General features: G+C 37.4%; 1 protein-coding gene across 1 annotated transcript; it reads left to right on the plus strand.

Annotated features, from left to right (window-relative positions):
* The first annotated feature begins 10,721 nt into the window (after nucleotides 1-10,721).
* Nucleotides 10,722-11,508, plus strand: LOC145800466 (uncharacterized). The gene is made up of 2 exons (XM_082890163.1): nucleotides 10,722-10,779; nucleotides 10,895-11,508. The coding sequence occupies exons 1-2, from the start codon at nucleotides 10,722-10,724 to the stop codon at nucleotides 11,506-11,508; spliced, it is 672 nt and encodes a 223-aa protein (XP_082746289.1).
* The last annotated feature ends 5,085 nt before the right edge of the window (nucleotides 11,509-16,593 follow it).

Consider the following 16,593-nt stretch of genomic DNA (forward strand, 5'->3'; position numbering starts at 1 on the left):
TTGTTGTACATTTTCATTGCTTCATTTCTTTTTTGAACTGTTTCCATCAACAAAACTCTTATCTTCTCTAATATGGACAACACAGGTTGATCCTTAGCCTGCAATATGCTTGAATTGAAACACTCACAAAGATTATTCAACAAAATGTCATACTTGGGGAAATTGTCGAAGTGACTCCTACTCCAATGGATTGGTGCTCTTTCAGCCAACAAATTGTATGCTTGTTCATCAACTCCTTTCATTTCTTTGATGACTTCGGTGAATACACCAACAGTGCTTGCCCTGGCTGCCTTCTATAGCAAATCCTTCAATACCCTACCCTTATATTGACCCTTGAAATTGTTGTACAAATGCCTTATACAGAACCTATGTAAGGCATTTGAAAACAGCTTAGCCACTGCATCAAGTAGGCCCTTCTGTTTGTCACTCATGAAAGTGTAACAATGGGAATTCACAATATTCAAATCTTGCCGCAACAAATTCAGAAACCACAACCATGTTTTCTTCTTCTCCTTCTCAACAATGGCATATGCAAATGGGAATATATAACTGTTTGCATCTATCCCCACTGCAGTCAACAACACTCCACCATGTGGCCCCTTCAAATGACAACCATCCACTCCAATGACTGGCCTACAAGCATTTTGGAAACTCTTCTTCAATGGACCCTAACACAAATACAATCTCTTAAACTTGGACATTTGCTCATCCTCTTCGTGAACTTTTGGAAGTTCTTTCACCTTCATGCATATTGTTGTTCTTGGATTACTACTTCTAATCACTTCTACATAACCCCAAAGCCTTGCAAATTGTTCAGTTGAAGTGCCCTCAATCATTGTGATAGCCTTATTTTTTACCCTTCTCACTTTTTGCATGTCAACTTTGACATTGTGCTCTGTTGTAATGGTGAATGCCGATGACTTAATTGGCCAGGTAGGGTTAACATAATCCTTTCCCAATACCTATTGACAATCCATCTACTATTCACATGCGGCACATCAAATGTTTTGTTGAATGTGTGTTCATCTACAAAAGTTTTGATCCTAATGTGATAATCCTGTTCCGTATTATGCTAATTGATCTTAATTATGATTGTGATAATTACATGATTATATGTGTTTCTGTATTCTATCTGTTCACCATAGGAAAATCTGTTTGATTTTCTGCTTTAGAATTTAAATTGAAGGCCTTATCGGCCACAGAAACTAAAATTGACTACGCCATAGTGATTAGCGTAATTTTTAGAGTCTATGGTGAAATTTAATTGAAAATTGATTCGAATCAAAGTAATTAGATTCAGAACGATTAAATTAAGCTCCATTATTTGGCCTAATTAAACTTGATTAGGAAAACCTATATAAAAAGCCTTATTACACTCAATTTCTCATCTTTAATTCATTTTGGCTGAGATTACTCTAGAGAAAGAGAGAGAGAGAGGGTCGGTTAGAGTGAGGGAGTGAAGGCAATTGGAGATTTGAGCAAGAAACTTGAAGAATTTGAAGATCAACTCAAGATTTAACTACAAGTGTGAGGATTGAAGCTCCTAGGTGAGTAATTGAGCAAAGATTTATGAGTATAAGTTGTAATTTTGTGGATTCAAAGTAAGAGGGTGATCTAGAACATAAATTGAGTTGATCTTGATAAATTTGAAGTCAATGAATGCATGCATGTAAGAAATTGCCATGAATTTGTATCTTTGAGCATGAAATACATGGTCCATGTTGAATTTTGATTAAAGTTCATGCTTTCGAACATCTCTACATCATTTAAATTGAGAATGAAAGTTCTATCCCACATGCAAGTACAATTCATGGAGGTATGAGTTTTGAATGCATGAATTTGATGTGTTGGAGATAGATTTGGTATAATTTGAGTATGCATGTGATTGATTCATAGGATTTGAGCTTTATAATGTTGTAATTTCGCATTTGTATCATGTTAGAGGATGTGTATGTGAAGTATGAGTCATAATATGCAAGTTACATTAGTTTGCATGCAAGTTTGAGCTCAAACAGCTTGCTGGAAAATCCAGAATTCGGCATGTCTGTTCGAGTGGGGAAACGGCCGCTCGAGCGTGAAATGCTAGTTCCTAGAAGTTTTGCAGACATTGATGTCCGCTCGAGCGGGGAGATTCACGCTCGAGCTCCAAGCCACGTAGTTTGACTTTCAGCTCGAGCGTCGAAAGTCACGCTCGAGCGTAAAAGTGAGGCAACCAGCACTTTTGCAGACCAAAGGGGTCTGCTCAAGCGGCAGAAGCCAAGCTCGAGCGGGGAGCCCTCTTTCAGAAATTTTGTAAAGATGTTTTGTGTTTCATTTTCCGTTCTCTTTCATTTCTAAGTACTCCTAGGCATACATTAAGCATTGTGAATGAGTTAAAAGAATAAGAAAGAAGCCTAGGAGGGATGTATGAATTAAGAACGGATTGTATCGTTTGTGACCCATTATGTTCATGAAATGTTTAGGGCCAAGCACGAGAGCAAACCCACCGGCAGATCACTGTGAGTAATATCTTAGTAAAGATATCTTGAAGTATGTTATTTGTCCTATTGCTTATTCCTTTATAAGTCTTATAAGCTTGTTAATTTGAATTGTGGGCAAATATTTGTTTTACTATATGATTGGGCCAAAAACCGTTGGATACGAATGATTGGGCCAAAGGCCGTTGGACATGAATGATTGGGCCAAAGGCCGTTTGACATGAATGATTGGGCCAAAGGCCGTCGGACATGAATGATTGGGCCAAAGACCGTTTGACATGAATGATTGGGCCAAAGGCCGTCGAATATAAACGATTGGGCCAAAGGCCGTTGGACATGAATGAATGGGCCAAAGGCCGTCGGACATGAGTGAATTAGGCCCGAGGCCAATTGATACATCTAGAACTTTTGTCATTTGATACATTACATAGAAACATGAATTGGGCCCAAGGCAGTCTGATGCAACTATTTCAAAGTTCGTTCATGTATCTTCTCTACTTCATATTATTTACTGGGCTTTTGCTCACTCTCATTCATGTGTCTATAAGTGAGCCAAGAGATGTACAAACCCAGCCTCGGTGAAGTTATATGAGAAGAGTCAAGTTTTGTGGAGTCAGCCCAAACGTCTCATGTACGAGACTTGGTTTCGCCCCTTTTGTTCGTTGTTGTACTTTTGCTAATGTTGGCGAAAACTATGGATCACCTTTGCACATAAGCTTTTTGGTTTGGCTGATTATGACTTGAATGATCCTGTTGTGTAAAGTTCATATGTTAACTTTCCTTTTGGTGTGGGTTATTAATGAACACATATGTGAAATGTTATGATGTGCATGTAAGCACAGCTCTACGGATAAAGTTTTAAATTTGCTTCCATTTTGGCCCCTTAACTCCAATGATATACGTTTATTTGGTTTGAGGCCGTAGGTGATCTCGTGATTACTGGCGGGTTATGACTTTAATCTATAAGGGCGGGTTCGGGTCATGACACCTAAACACTCCTTCATCCTTCACAAAAGAAACATTGCAAACCCAAGGACAACTAGGTTTGTACTTTGCCCTATGTAGACACCCCAGTTTTAACCGCCTGCAAGGCTCGAGCGCTTTGCCCGGTACACTCGATGATGAAAGTGGTGTTGTGCATAGTTCGAGGTCTCAACGAAGGGGCTATGTTTAAGCTCTGAAACTAATCCTAACCCTTCTATATTCCCATTATTTATACCCCAGAAATCCATTTTTACACATTGTACTACCCTGTGCTGAGTCCGAAGTAGGGAAATAGGGGATTCTTTTGAAGCCCAGTCGTGCCTCATTGAGGACCGGCCGTGGCTATTGATGGCCAGCTGTGCCTTAGTTGCGAGAAACACTATTCTGGGCGGGAGCTCACCAGCTGTCCATTTTTGAAGATATTTATGACCCCTCTTGCTCAAATTCTATAAAAACGAAGTTGTATCTCTGTTTTGAGGGTTGAAGAATTTCTAAAAACCTTATACACCTTAAGAGCTCCTTCTTCTTGTGCAAGCAACTTTTGAGCAAGCTTACCAACTTGAACCTATATCCATACACCATATATACCTTCACACCTTAGCCTAGGAACCTGGGTTGAGCCTTGAGCATCACAATTCAAGCTTGAGAGTGTGTTTGGACTTAGTTTGATTCACAAACAAAAGCTCACTTCCTTGAGAGTGTGTTTTGTAGAAAACAGAGGGCAGTGGCTAAAAGTGAAACAGAGCAGGCCTAGGCAGACAGAGTGGTTCTTGGACACTGTGCATGCAACCCTTGTGCATCCTTGCTTACATCAATGTTGTAAATTAATGCTCCGAGTATTGTTATAATTAATTTATTATTATTGTTACAATTAGGCTTGTTGTAATTATTGTCGTAATTATTATTATTGTTTATTTGTAATTTTTATAGCTAATTAACTTAGATAGCTAGTATATCTCTCATATCCTTGTTGTTATAGAGTAGCTAGCTAGTTAATTCTTTGCTTATTTATTCATTTGATTTTGTAATAATCAGTTTAATTCAGATTTTCGGACTTTGATTCGGACTCTCTTATGTGAGGGCCAATATGTAATAAGTTGTATGTCTTCTAACCCTACGTCTTTCACCCTTTTACTTACTTGCTTACGATGATTAGTATAGAACATCATTTTTCAAAATTAGCAATCTTATGCTTTGCATCCATTGCCTTGCATGCATCCAAGGTTCGGCTCATCATACTAACCCAATATCAACGTTCAAATTCATTGCTTGAATACGTGTTTTATCGCATGTCTTGAATGGAATCATATGCCATGCTCATAGTCGAGCCTATAAATTACATAATGTATGTGTTGCATTTAGTTATATTACATTAGTTAGGAGCTTGCATATTGTGATGCCCTGATTCTACACTATTGGTTGTAGTCAAGGAAGAATCACGAATGAGTCCTATGGTTAATAATCAAGTAAGATCCCAGTTTGCCGGAAGAGTCAAATTAGCCTCCCTTCTAAGTCCGGCTTTCTTAGGCAGCATACTACCCTTTTGACAGATCTTAAAAGGCATTGACATAAGGTCTCATAAGCAACGATAAGGTTCATACATATACGTAGAATATAAATACATAACAACCACGAATATCCTTAATTTAAAAGCTTGTTCCGTTGCATTACATCCCAAGAAAATTTAAATTTTCACATGCGTCTTACAAAACATCAAAATGAATTTCTAACTTTACTAAGATAGCCAAAAGTCTTCGAAGGTTTCAGGCTCTTCGTCTCCAGCTATAAGTTCCTCTTCATCACCTGGCATGATACGCCGTGAGCTTTGAATGCCTAGTAAACACACACACACCCCGTCTTTTATTTTTTCCAGTCCAATACACAATCTCAAATATAACAACAAGTAGTAAAGCATTATACTCAAAATAGATAAACAAAGGGTTACAAGTTAGATGTTAGTAAACTAGAAATCCCCCAAAGAGATTTCGTCCTCCCAACCACAAGAATCGGAATCGGATTATTCGGTATGCCCCCTCTTTTGCTGTTTTGTTGCAGAACTAACGTCGGATGCCTACCATTGGTTATATACCGCATAGCGCCAACAGTAAGGCCTCAGAAGAGACGGTAGTAATGGGCCTTGCCCAAATCCCTCCTCACACCAAACCACCTAGGGTCCGAATACAACCGCTCCGTTCAAGAGTTCTGAAAACCACTTGCGCAAGACTTTAACTTCCAAGTAGGGAACGCATCCCAACAATCCACACATCACACATTATCATCATTACTCATGTGATCAAAAACCCAATACCATCCCAATTAAGTTTCCCGTTGAGTTAAATGTTTTAAAACATGGTTAAACCAATCTTAACAAGATAATAATATCCACATAAGCATGCATCATTAAGATGAAGGAGAATAAGAACATAACCATAATATGTACAACATCATGCCAAGATATGATCATACGCTAATAAACATTTTCATGAACACAAGAGCATAAAACACCTATGCATAACAAGATTTTCAGATTCGGTATCACATAAGGATTAGAATAGAAGGACTATTTTAGAATTTTTACTGGACTCAGCTTTGCTATGGTTCATAGAGAATCTAATTTAGTTTCCAGAACATATTTCAGAAATGGGATAGCTTTTCTAAATTTTAAGTTATTTAGAAAACACTCCAGCACTGTTTAGATTCGTCGATCGTTACGAAAATTTGATTTTCTTGCAAACCGCTCACTGTTTTTTCATGAAACTAATTTTAGTTGAAAGCTAACTCCTTAAGAAAGATTTTGACATAAAATAGAGGTCCAAAATAATTTTATACATTTTTCTAGAATTTTTGAAAGTGGCTGCAAAAACAGATTCTATGGTACAATACCCAAAACAAGAAGATTTATGGGAAAAGGGATCCACTAAGGGAAAATTTTCTTCTCTTTTATGATGAAAACATGCTAACTAACATATATCAATGACACCTCTGAAAACAATAATTAGAACCCTTAAGAACATGTATTTGAAAAAGGAAAATGAAAGAGAAGGTTATGTTGTGACTTACATGCTAAGTTTGAACAAGATGGCTCTCTTCTCCCTTCCTCTTCCTCTCAAGACTTCTCTCTTGTTCTCCTTCCCCTTCTCTAGCCGAAAGTGTGTGTGTGAGTGTGATGCTTGTGTTTGCCATGCTAGGGAGTGGTGATATTTATAGGCAAATTTGGTGTAAAATGACATAGAAGCCCACTAGTTGGAATTGAATGGACAAACTAGGATTTACTTGGAGTTCAATGAATTAGGAGTGATTAGGGAGCTTAACCTTGGGAAGTTCAATGAATTAGGAGTGATTAGGAAGCTTAACCTTGGGATTAGGCAACACCTAGTTAATTCCTAATTGAATAAGTTTTTTTTTTTTTTTTTTTTTTTTTGTTTCTAGAATACCATGATTATAAATATTGAAAATAGGCTTCTCACTTCTCTCTAGGGTGGCCGGCCATTGGAAAGGGTGATAGGGCCATTTTTTTTTAATCAATCTAGGTACTAGGAGCACATTCCTCGATGTATATATTTATATAGATCTCAATTAATTGATGGTACTTATAGTATAACGTACATGTACTAGTTTTGGAGAAATTTTGAATTTAAATAATGAAGTGAGGGCTTGAAGTTAAATTCATGTATTGGAACCTTATGAAGAATTTAATTAAATTAGGCTAAGGAACCTAATCCAGCTAGGATATTCTGGTTTTGAAAAAAAAAAATGCTAACCGACAAGATTCGAAATAATTCAAGTAACTAAGGGCTTTAAAAAAATAATTTAAACATTAGGGTTTTTAAAGAGAAAATATTTTTCAGGGGCTTCACAACCTATCCCCCTTAAAATTATTTCGTCCCCGAAATTCAGCTACATATTGCCTTCGAAAAGTTTGGGGTAGTTTTCCTTCACCCAATCCTGGCGTTCCCAAGTAGATTCCTCAATTCCCCGATGACGCCATAGCACTTTTACCAAGTGAACCGTTTTGCCTCTAAGGTTTTTCTCTCGGCCATCCTGTATTGCTACCGGTCCTTCTTTAAATGTAACATCTTTGTCAAGATTGATTTCTTCCCATTTAAGGACATGTGATGAGTCAGCGATGTATTTTCTCAACATAGATACATGGAAGACGTCGTGTATCCCTGCTAACTGCGGAGGTAGAGCTAGTCTATATGCTACTTCGCCCACTCTTTCCAATACCTCAAAAGGCCCAATATATCGTGGTGACAACTTTCCTTTTTTCCCAAAACGTACGACTCCACACCTAGGTTGCACCTTTAGGAACACGTGGTTGCCTACTTCAAACATCAATGGCCTTCTTCAAACACGTGGTTGACCCTCTCAGTAGTTTCTAGAACAAGTTCGGGTCCTATCAGATTTGTATCACCAACTTTTATTCGGCTATTGATAGAGGTTGCAACATTCCCCTTGGTTTCTGATGTTCCGCCTTCACTTGTTGGCATGTCAGACATTTCGCTACAAATTTAGCCACTTCCTTCTTCATTCCATTCCACCAATACTGCCTCTTCAAATCTTGGTACTTTTTAGTCCCTCCTGGATGTACCGCAAATGCAGAATGATGACATTCCTTAAGTACCTTTTCTCTAAGCAGCTCGTCACTTGGTACAAACAATCTACCTTGGTATCTTAAACTCCCATCAGGGTGAATTACCCAATTGAGCATGGGTTCTCCTGATTCCAGACGTCCCTTGATATAGGCTACCTCTTGATCGTGCTTCTGGGCCTCCATGATCCCATTCATCAACTTAGGCATCACCATCTGTGCACTAAGATATGCTTTTGTATCTTGAGATTCTATTTGGATCCTGAATTCACTGAGTGTCTTAACCATATCCCATTCTTTGATGAAAATTCTAGCCATCATCCCCTTGCTCTTGCGACTGAGAGCATCTGCTACTACATTGGCTTTATCGGGATGATATGAGAGAGTGAACTGGAAATCCTCAAGATACTCCATCCATCATCTCTGTCTCAAGTTGAGGTCCTTCTGTGTAAATAGATACTTCAAACTCTTGTGATCTGTGAAAATCTCAAATTGTTCCCCATACAGGTAACGTCGCCATTGCTTTAGGGCAAAAACTACGGCCGCTAACTCCAAGTCATGTGTTGGATAGTTACGCTCATGAGGTTTCAACTACCTAGATCCATACGCGACTACCTTTCCATTTTGCATGAGCACGCACCCTAACCCTTCTTTAGACGCATCGCAATACACATTATACCCCACTTCTCATTCTGGGATGGTCAAAATTGGCGCACTAGTTAACCTCTTCTTTAGCTCTTGGAAGGATTTTTCGCAAGCTTCATCCCACTCATACTTTACTCCTTTTTGCGTCAAACGAGTCATTGGTTTAGCTAGTTTGGAGAAATCTTGGATGAACCTCCGGTAATAACCGACCAATCCTAAGAAACTGCGGATTTCTGACACAGTCTTCGATTGTCTCCAATCTAATACTGCCTCCATCTTGGTTGGATCCACCACAATCCCATTCTCTGACACTACATGCCCTAAGAATTTTACTTCATTCAACTAGAACTCACATTTACTTGCCTTGGCATATAACCGATTATCCCTTAGAACTTGAAGGACAGTCCTTAAATATTGCTCATGCTCTTCTTCAGACCTTGAATATACCAAGATGTCATCAATGAACACTACTACAAGCTGGTCGAGGTATGGTCTAAAGATCTTATTCATTAGGCTCATGAATACTGTTGGTGCATTGGTTAGTTCGAACGGCATTACTACAAACTCATAGTGGCCATATCTAGTACGAAAGGCAGTTTTTGGTATATCCTCCTCCTTGACTCGTAGTTGATGGTAACCTGACCTGAGATCGATCTTTGAATAGCACCTTGAGCCTCTAAGTTGATCAAAAAGGTCATCAATCCTTAGGAGTGGGTATCGGTTTTTAATCGTGACTCGATTGAGTTGACGATAATCAATGCATAGCTTCAACGACCCATCCTTTTTTTTAGCAAACAACACGGGTGCTCCCCATGGCAAAGTACTTGGCCTAATGAATCCTCTCTTGAGCAATTCTTGTAGTTGTGTCTTCAATTCTCGTAGTTCTGCTGGTGCCATACGATAAGGGGCCATGAATATTGGGGTAGTTCTAGGTTGTAGCTCGATGCTCAAGTCTACTTCCCGGGTTGGTGGCAATCTCGATAACTCCGTAGGAAATACATCTGCATATTCACATACTATGCACAGAAGTTCTAATTCTGCTTGGCCCTCATTTAAAATCAGACTTGCTATCCTACCCGCAATTTGATCACACCATTGCGTCCTATGTTTTGTTGAAGCCATGGGGTCTTGTCTATCCCCCTTAAATTGGAAACGAGTTCCATCTTGCGTGTGAGCTACCACTTTCCTCTGATGACAGTTGATCACTGCTCGATGGGCAGACAACCAGTCCATGCCCAAAATGATATCGAAGTCCGACATTTCCATGACATGAAGGTCATACATTAAGTGTAGCTTCGACATTCCTATCTTACAGTCCGTACAGATCAATCTTATCCGAATGCATCCTCCCATAGGTGACATTACATTTAAGGCAATTTCTAAAGGGTCACATGTAAGTTCTAATGACTTAGCATAAACAGAGGATATAAAAGAATGTGATGCACCAGTATCAAATAAAACATGCACCCAAGAATTGTATAGCACTAAATTACCCTCAAATACAGACGGGTCTGCTTCTTCCTCTTGCAAGGCAAAGATTCTACCGGTTGCCTTCTGGTTGCCACTGGTCTTGGCGTTCTGAGTTCCCCCTCCTCTTGTTCCAAGCCTTTCTAGCGTCGGTTACTTCCCTTTCAGACTCTAACGCCGTTTCTAACACCTCGGCATATGAGGGGAGTCGTTGCGGAAGAACTCTTCCCCTGATTATAAGGTCCAACCCCCACTCGAACATCCTTGCTTTCTCTTCATCATTTCCTACATATCTAGTTGCGTAACGGGCTAACTCTTCAAATTTTGCAGCATACTAGGTCACGGTCATATTTTCTTGTTCCAAGTTTTGGAATTCCTTGACTCGTTCTCGGCGGACTGTACTTGGGAAATATTTATTTAGGAACAGTTCCCTGAATTGGTTCCATGATAGGCTCGCCACGTCACGAGTATTCTTGATTAACTCCCACCAGTGGTCAGCCTCCTCATCAAGCTCGAATACTGCCAAAACTATTCTATCAGCGGCCTCGGTTATGCCCATGGTGTCTAGCATTTTCTCTATCTGCCGAAGCCAATTTGCAGCTACCTTTGGGTCTGGTACACCTGTGAACTTTGGAGACCTCTACTTTCGAAACTCAGAAAAGAGTCGAGTCCTCTCATTCTGCCGATTGTTCCTTACTTGCCCTAATTCCTCCAAAATTTGATGTCCTAGATTATTGGGAATATCAACCCTTGTGGGGACGGGTCTGTGTTGGTTTTTGGGCGGTTTCGTGCGTTGTTGCTGGTTTCGGTATAGCCATTAGCTCACTGATTTGTTGGATGGAAGTGGGTAATGCAAATCTGATCAGACCTGAACTTGTTCTAGAAACTACTGAAAAGGTCAAATTGATCCGACAACAGTTAAAGACTGCTCAAGACCGTCAAAAGAATTATGCAGATAGGAGAAGAAGGCCATTGATGTTTGAAGTAGGCAGCCACGTGTTCCTAAAGGTGCAACCTAGGCGTGGAGTCATACGTTTCGAGAAAAAGGGAAAGCTGTCACCACGATATATTGGGCCGTTTGAGGTATTGGAAAGAGTGGGCGAAGTAGCATATAGACTAGCTCTACCTCCGCAGTTAGCAGGGACACACGACGTCTTCCATGTATCTATGTTGAGAAAATACGCCGCCGACCCGTCACACGTCCGCAAATGGGAAGAAATCAGTCTTGACAAAGATGTTACGTTTAAAGAAGGACCGGTAGCCATACAAGATAGTCGAGAGAAGAACCTTAGAGGCAAAACGGTTCACTTGGTAAAAGTGCTGTGGCGTCATCGGGGAAATTGAGGAATCTACATGGGAACGCCAGGATTGGGTGAAGGCAAACTACGACGAACTTTTCGAAGGCAATATGTAGTTGAATTTCAAGGACAAAATTGTTTTAAGGGAGATAGGTTGTGAAGCCCCTGAAAAATGTTTTCTCTTTAAAAACCCTAGTGTTTAAATTATTTTTTTAAAGCCCTTAGTTACTTGAATTATTTCGAATCATGTCGGTTAGCATTTTTTTTTATCAAAACCAGAATATCCTAGCTGGATATGGTTCCTTAGCCTAATTTAATTAAATTCTACATAAGCAAGGTTCCAATACATGAATTTAACTTCAAGCCCTCACTTCTTTATTTAAATTCAAAATTTCCCCAAAACTAGTACATGTACCTTATACTGTAAGTACCATCAATTAATTGAGATCTATATAAATATATACATTGAGGAATGTGCTCCTAGTACCTAGATTGATTATAAAAAAAAATGGCCCCATCACCCTTCCCAATGGCCGGCCACCCTAGAGAGAAGTGAGAAGCCTAATTTCAATATTTATAATCATGGTATTCTAGAAACCAAAAAAAAAAAACTATTCAACTAGGAATTAACTAGGTGTTGCCTAATGCTAAGCTTCCTAATCATTCCTAATTCATTGAACTTCCCAAGGTTAAGCTCCCTAATCACTCCTAATTCATTGAACTCCAAGTAAATCCTAGCTTGTCCATTCAATTCCAACTAGTGGGCTTCTATGTCATTTTACACCAAATTTGCCTATAAATATCACCACTCCCTAGCATGGCAAACACAAGCATCACACTCACACACACACTTTCGGCTAGAGGAGGGGAAGGAGAACAAGAGACAAGTTTTGAGAGGAAGAGGAAGGGAGAAGAGAGCCATCTTGTTCAAAGCTTAGCAAGTAAGCCACAACACAACCTTCTCTTTCATTTTCCTTTTTCAAATACATGTTCTTAAGGGTTCTAAATATTGTTTTCAGATGTGTCATTGATATATGTTAGTTCGCATGTTTTCATCATAAAAGAGACGGAAATTTTCCCTTAGTGGATCCCTTTTCCCATAAATCTTCTTGTTTTGGGTTTTGTACCTTAGAATCTGTTTTTGCAGCCCACTTTCAAAACTTTTAGCAAAATGTATAAAATTATTCTGGACCTCTATTTTATGTCAAAATCTTCCCTAAGGAGTTTGCTTTCAACTAAAATTAGTTTCATGGAAAACCAGTGAGCGGTTTGCAAGAAAATCAAATTTTCGTAACGATCGACGAATCTGGACAACGCTGGAGTGTTTTCTAAATAACTTAAAATCTAGAAAAGCTATCCCATTTCTGAAAAATGTTCTGGAAACTAGATTAAATTCTCTACGAACCATAGGAAGGCCGAGTCCGGTGAAAAATCTAAAATAGTCCTTTTCATTCTAATCCTCATGTGATATCAAATCTGGAAATTCTGTTATGCATGGGTATTTTATGCTCTTGTGTTCATGAAAATGCTTATTAGCTTATGATCATATCTTGGCATGACAGTGTACGTGACTATTAGTTGCAGTCAAGGGAGAGTCACTAATGAGTCCTATGGTCAATAACCAAGTAAGATCCCAGATCATCTGAGGAGTCAGATTAGCCTCCCTTCTAAGTCCAGCCTTCTTAGGCAGCGCACTACCCTTTTGACAGATCTTACAAGGTATTGACACAAGGTCTCATAAGCAACGATAAGGTTCATACATATAAATATTAGAATATAAGTACATAACAACCACGAATATTCTTAATTTCAAAAGCTTGTTTCATTGCATTACATCCTAAAAAGAAAATTTAAATCTTCATATGAATCTTACAATATATCAAAAGGAATTTCTAACTTTCCTAAGATAGCCAAAAGTCTTCGAAGGTTTCAGGTTCGTTGTTTCTAGCTATAAGCTCCTCTTTGGCACCTGGCATGATACGCCATGAGCTTTGAATGCCCAGTAAACACAGACACACCCCATCCCTTTTTTCCAGTCCAATACACAATCAAAAATATAACATCAAGTAGTAAAGCATGATACTCAACTAAATAAACAAAGGGTTACAAGTTAGATGTTAGTAAACTAGAAATCCCCCAAAGAGATTTCGTCCTCCCAACCACAAGAGTCGGACGCGGATTATTCGATATGCCCCCTCTTTTGCTGCTTTGTTACAGAACTAACCTCGGATGCCTACCAACGGTTATATACCGCATAGCGCCAACCGCAGGGCCTCAAAAGAGACAGTAATAATGGGCATTGCCCAAATCCCTCCTCACACCCAACCACCTAGGGTCCGAATATAACCGCTCCGTTCAAGGGTTCCGAAAACCACTTGTGCAAGACTTTAACTTTCAAATAGGGAATGCATCCCAACAATCCATACATCACACATTATCATCTTTTCATTTCTCAAGTGATCGAAAAACCCAATACCATCCCAATTAAGTTTTCCGTTGAGTTAAATGTTTTAATTCAAGGTTAGACCAACATAACAAGATAATAATATCCACATGAGCATGCATCATTAAGATGAAGGAGATAAAGAACATAGGCCATGTTTGATTCCACAAGATTAATACTGAGGTATTAATAATCCAATCAAATTAGTGTGGTATTCACAATCTCACCCCTACCCCATTACTAATAATCCTACAAATTTGTTGGATTAATTATCCATTGGATTGATAATCCTAAAACAAAATGTCAAAACAAACATATGATAATTGGACCCGCGGATTAATAATCACAATCCCATGCTCTAATCCTTCCAATCAAACATGCCAATAATGTATTACATGAGGATCTTGTGCGACACAATGTATTACATGTTCGCTATACTTTTGCTTGTACGAGAGAAAAAAGATGACGAGGACTCGTTTATGGTCCGGCACATACCGGGTAAGAATTTACGGTACAATCTTGGTGATAAGAGTTTCGAGAAGATATGTGATGTTGGTGTAGAGCATTGTGATGGTAATGGCATGGTTGAGGATTCTTTTATGTATTTTTGGTTTCATTCCTTCCAATACATTGTGTCTGTCTCTTGTATATGAATGTGGTTTTTTGGTTTAAGGCGATGCGGTACAGTTTTGAGGATAAGTGTTTGAAGAAGCTGTGTGATTTTGCTGCTGCAGGTCCATGTTGACCTGTGAGTTTTGGTGGATGGTCCATTTGTTTTCCATTTATTGTGTCTATTTTGTTGTCTTTGATATTGTTGAGACAAAACATGTATTGTAAATTACAATTTGTATTTGTTCAAATAATAATAATAATAAATGTAGTTTATAATTTAATTATTTCTATTGATGGTTTTCAAATTGGCCATGCTTCTTGTGGTCTGCACAATTTGATATTTTTAGAACTTTCGATAAATATTTATTCTTTGGAATCGAATTGGATTGAGATTTTTTAAAATGGATTTGAGATAAGAAATTTTAGCTCAAATCCCTGGCGAGGGAAGATGATAATAGGAGACGTAGGTTGTGGTCAAGATGATAAGAGTCAAAAAAAAAATAATAAAAATAAAAATTAATTTAGTGTGTTTGGTTTTAGTTTTTTGAATTCGATTTTTTAAAAATCGAGTTTTTTTTTTCGTTTTTTTTTTGTTTTTAGTAAATATTTTTTAAATTTTAAGCAATTTTTATTTTTATTTTTTTAGAAGCATTGTACCTAGGTGCTGTTTGGTGTAACTATTAAAACAGATTATAGATTATGACTTTAATCAGAAGCTATTAATCTGTTTGGTATAGCTGTTGGATTATAAATTTAAGTTGCTGAGTAGTGTTTGTTAAATAAGCTGTGAAGTAACTTTTTCAATTAATTTTTATTTTTTATTATTCACTATTTGTGTACATTTTTCATGAAAAATAATAATAATATTTTATAGTCTATTTGGGTCTTTTTCTATTTTTAAAAAATATAAAAAATAAAAAAATCTAAGAATATAACTGTGAATTAATATGTCCACAGCAGAAGTTGATAATCAGAAGCAAGGGGTGACCAGCTTCTCAGAATCAGCTTTTTTGACTTAAAATAAGTTGTTAGAATCAGAAGCTGTTTGAAATAAGTTTAACCAAACAGTCCAAAATAACTTTTTAAAAGCCATAAGCCATAAGCTGGCTCAAAAAAGCCCCACCAAACACCCCCTAGATGTATCTAAATAGTAAAATATTTTTAAAAATTAATAAATACACAAAAATATAAAAAAATATACTGAATTTTTGTATATATATATATTTTTTTGTATTTAGTGTTTTTTTAAAGATCTAAAAATTGAAAAATATTGTTTAAGATTTTTTTAAAAAAAAATTGAAAACGTTAAAATACAGAAAATAAAAAAAGTAGAATTTTTTGAAATTTGTTTTTTGAAAACCAGAACCAATTTTCTGATGTACCCAAAAAAAAAAAAAAAATCATTTTAAAATATTGCAAAGGATCATAGTCCGTGATCAATCACACCTAAAAGCATGCTGTTTGGAATCTGCTATAAAAGTTATTTTTTTAAAAAAATGTAAAACTTGGAAAGAACTAAAAAAAGCAATAATAATTTGACTTATCCATTAACATTTTTTTTTTTAAAATGCTTCTTTAAGATTAATTAATTTTTTTTTTTTAAAAAGCCAAAACTTTTAGAACTTTTGAAAAGTACATCTCGTGTTTGAACAATGATTTGGTGCTCTAGAGCACCACATGACGGTACTCCTCACCAATCGCAATACACTATGTCCCATGGTTTGGCATGGGGAGATACAAAGATAATGCACTAAATTCTTATCCTCCCAATTTAGGTTGTTTGTACCACTCTAGTTGGTTTTACTTCATTATTTTAGTTTCACTAGTGATTGGGTACGTACGTTACACATGGTACGTGATTTTTCATCAACTATTAGTATTATAATTATACGTCTCTTAAATTTATATGTGATATATAACTAAGAAATGAATACATACTCGACTGAAAAATTTAAATGATAAATGAAATTTTTTATAAACATAAATATTAATTTATAGTTAGATTGTTGAGATCATAATCTTATCTTAAACAATAAATAATAAAAAGTCTTTTAAATATATAGTATTATACAAAAA

The sequence above is a fragment of the Camellia sinensis genome, chromosome 1 (assembly GCF_055761805.1).
Source record: "Camellia sinensis isolate YWXY chromosome 1, ASM5576180v1, whole genome shotgun sequence".
In the NCBI taxonomy this organism is placed as follows: Eukaryota; Viridiplantae; Streptophyta; class Magnoliopsida; order Ericales; family Theaceae; genus Camellia; species Camellia sinensis.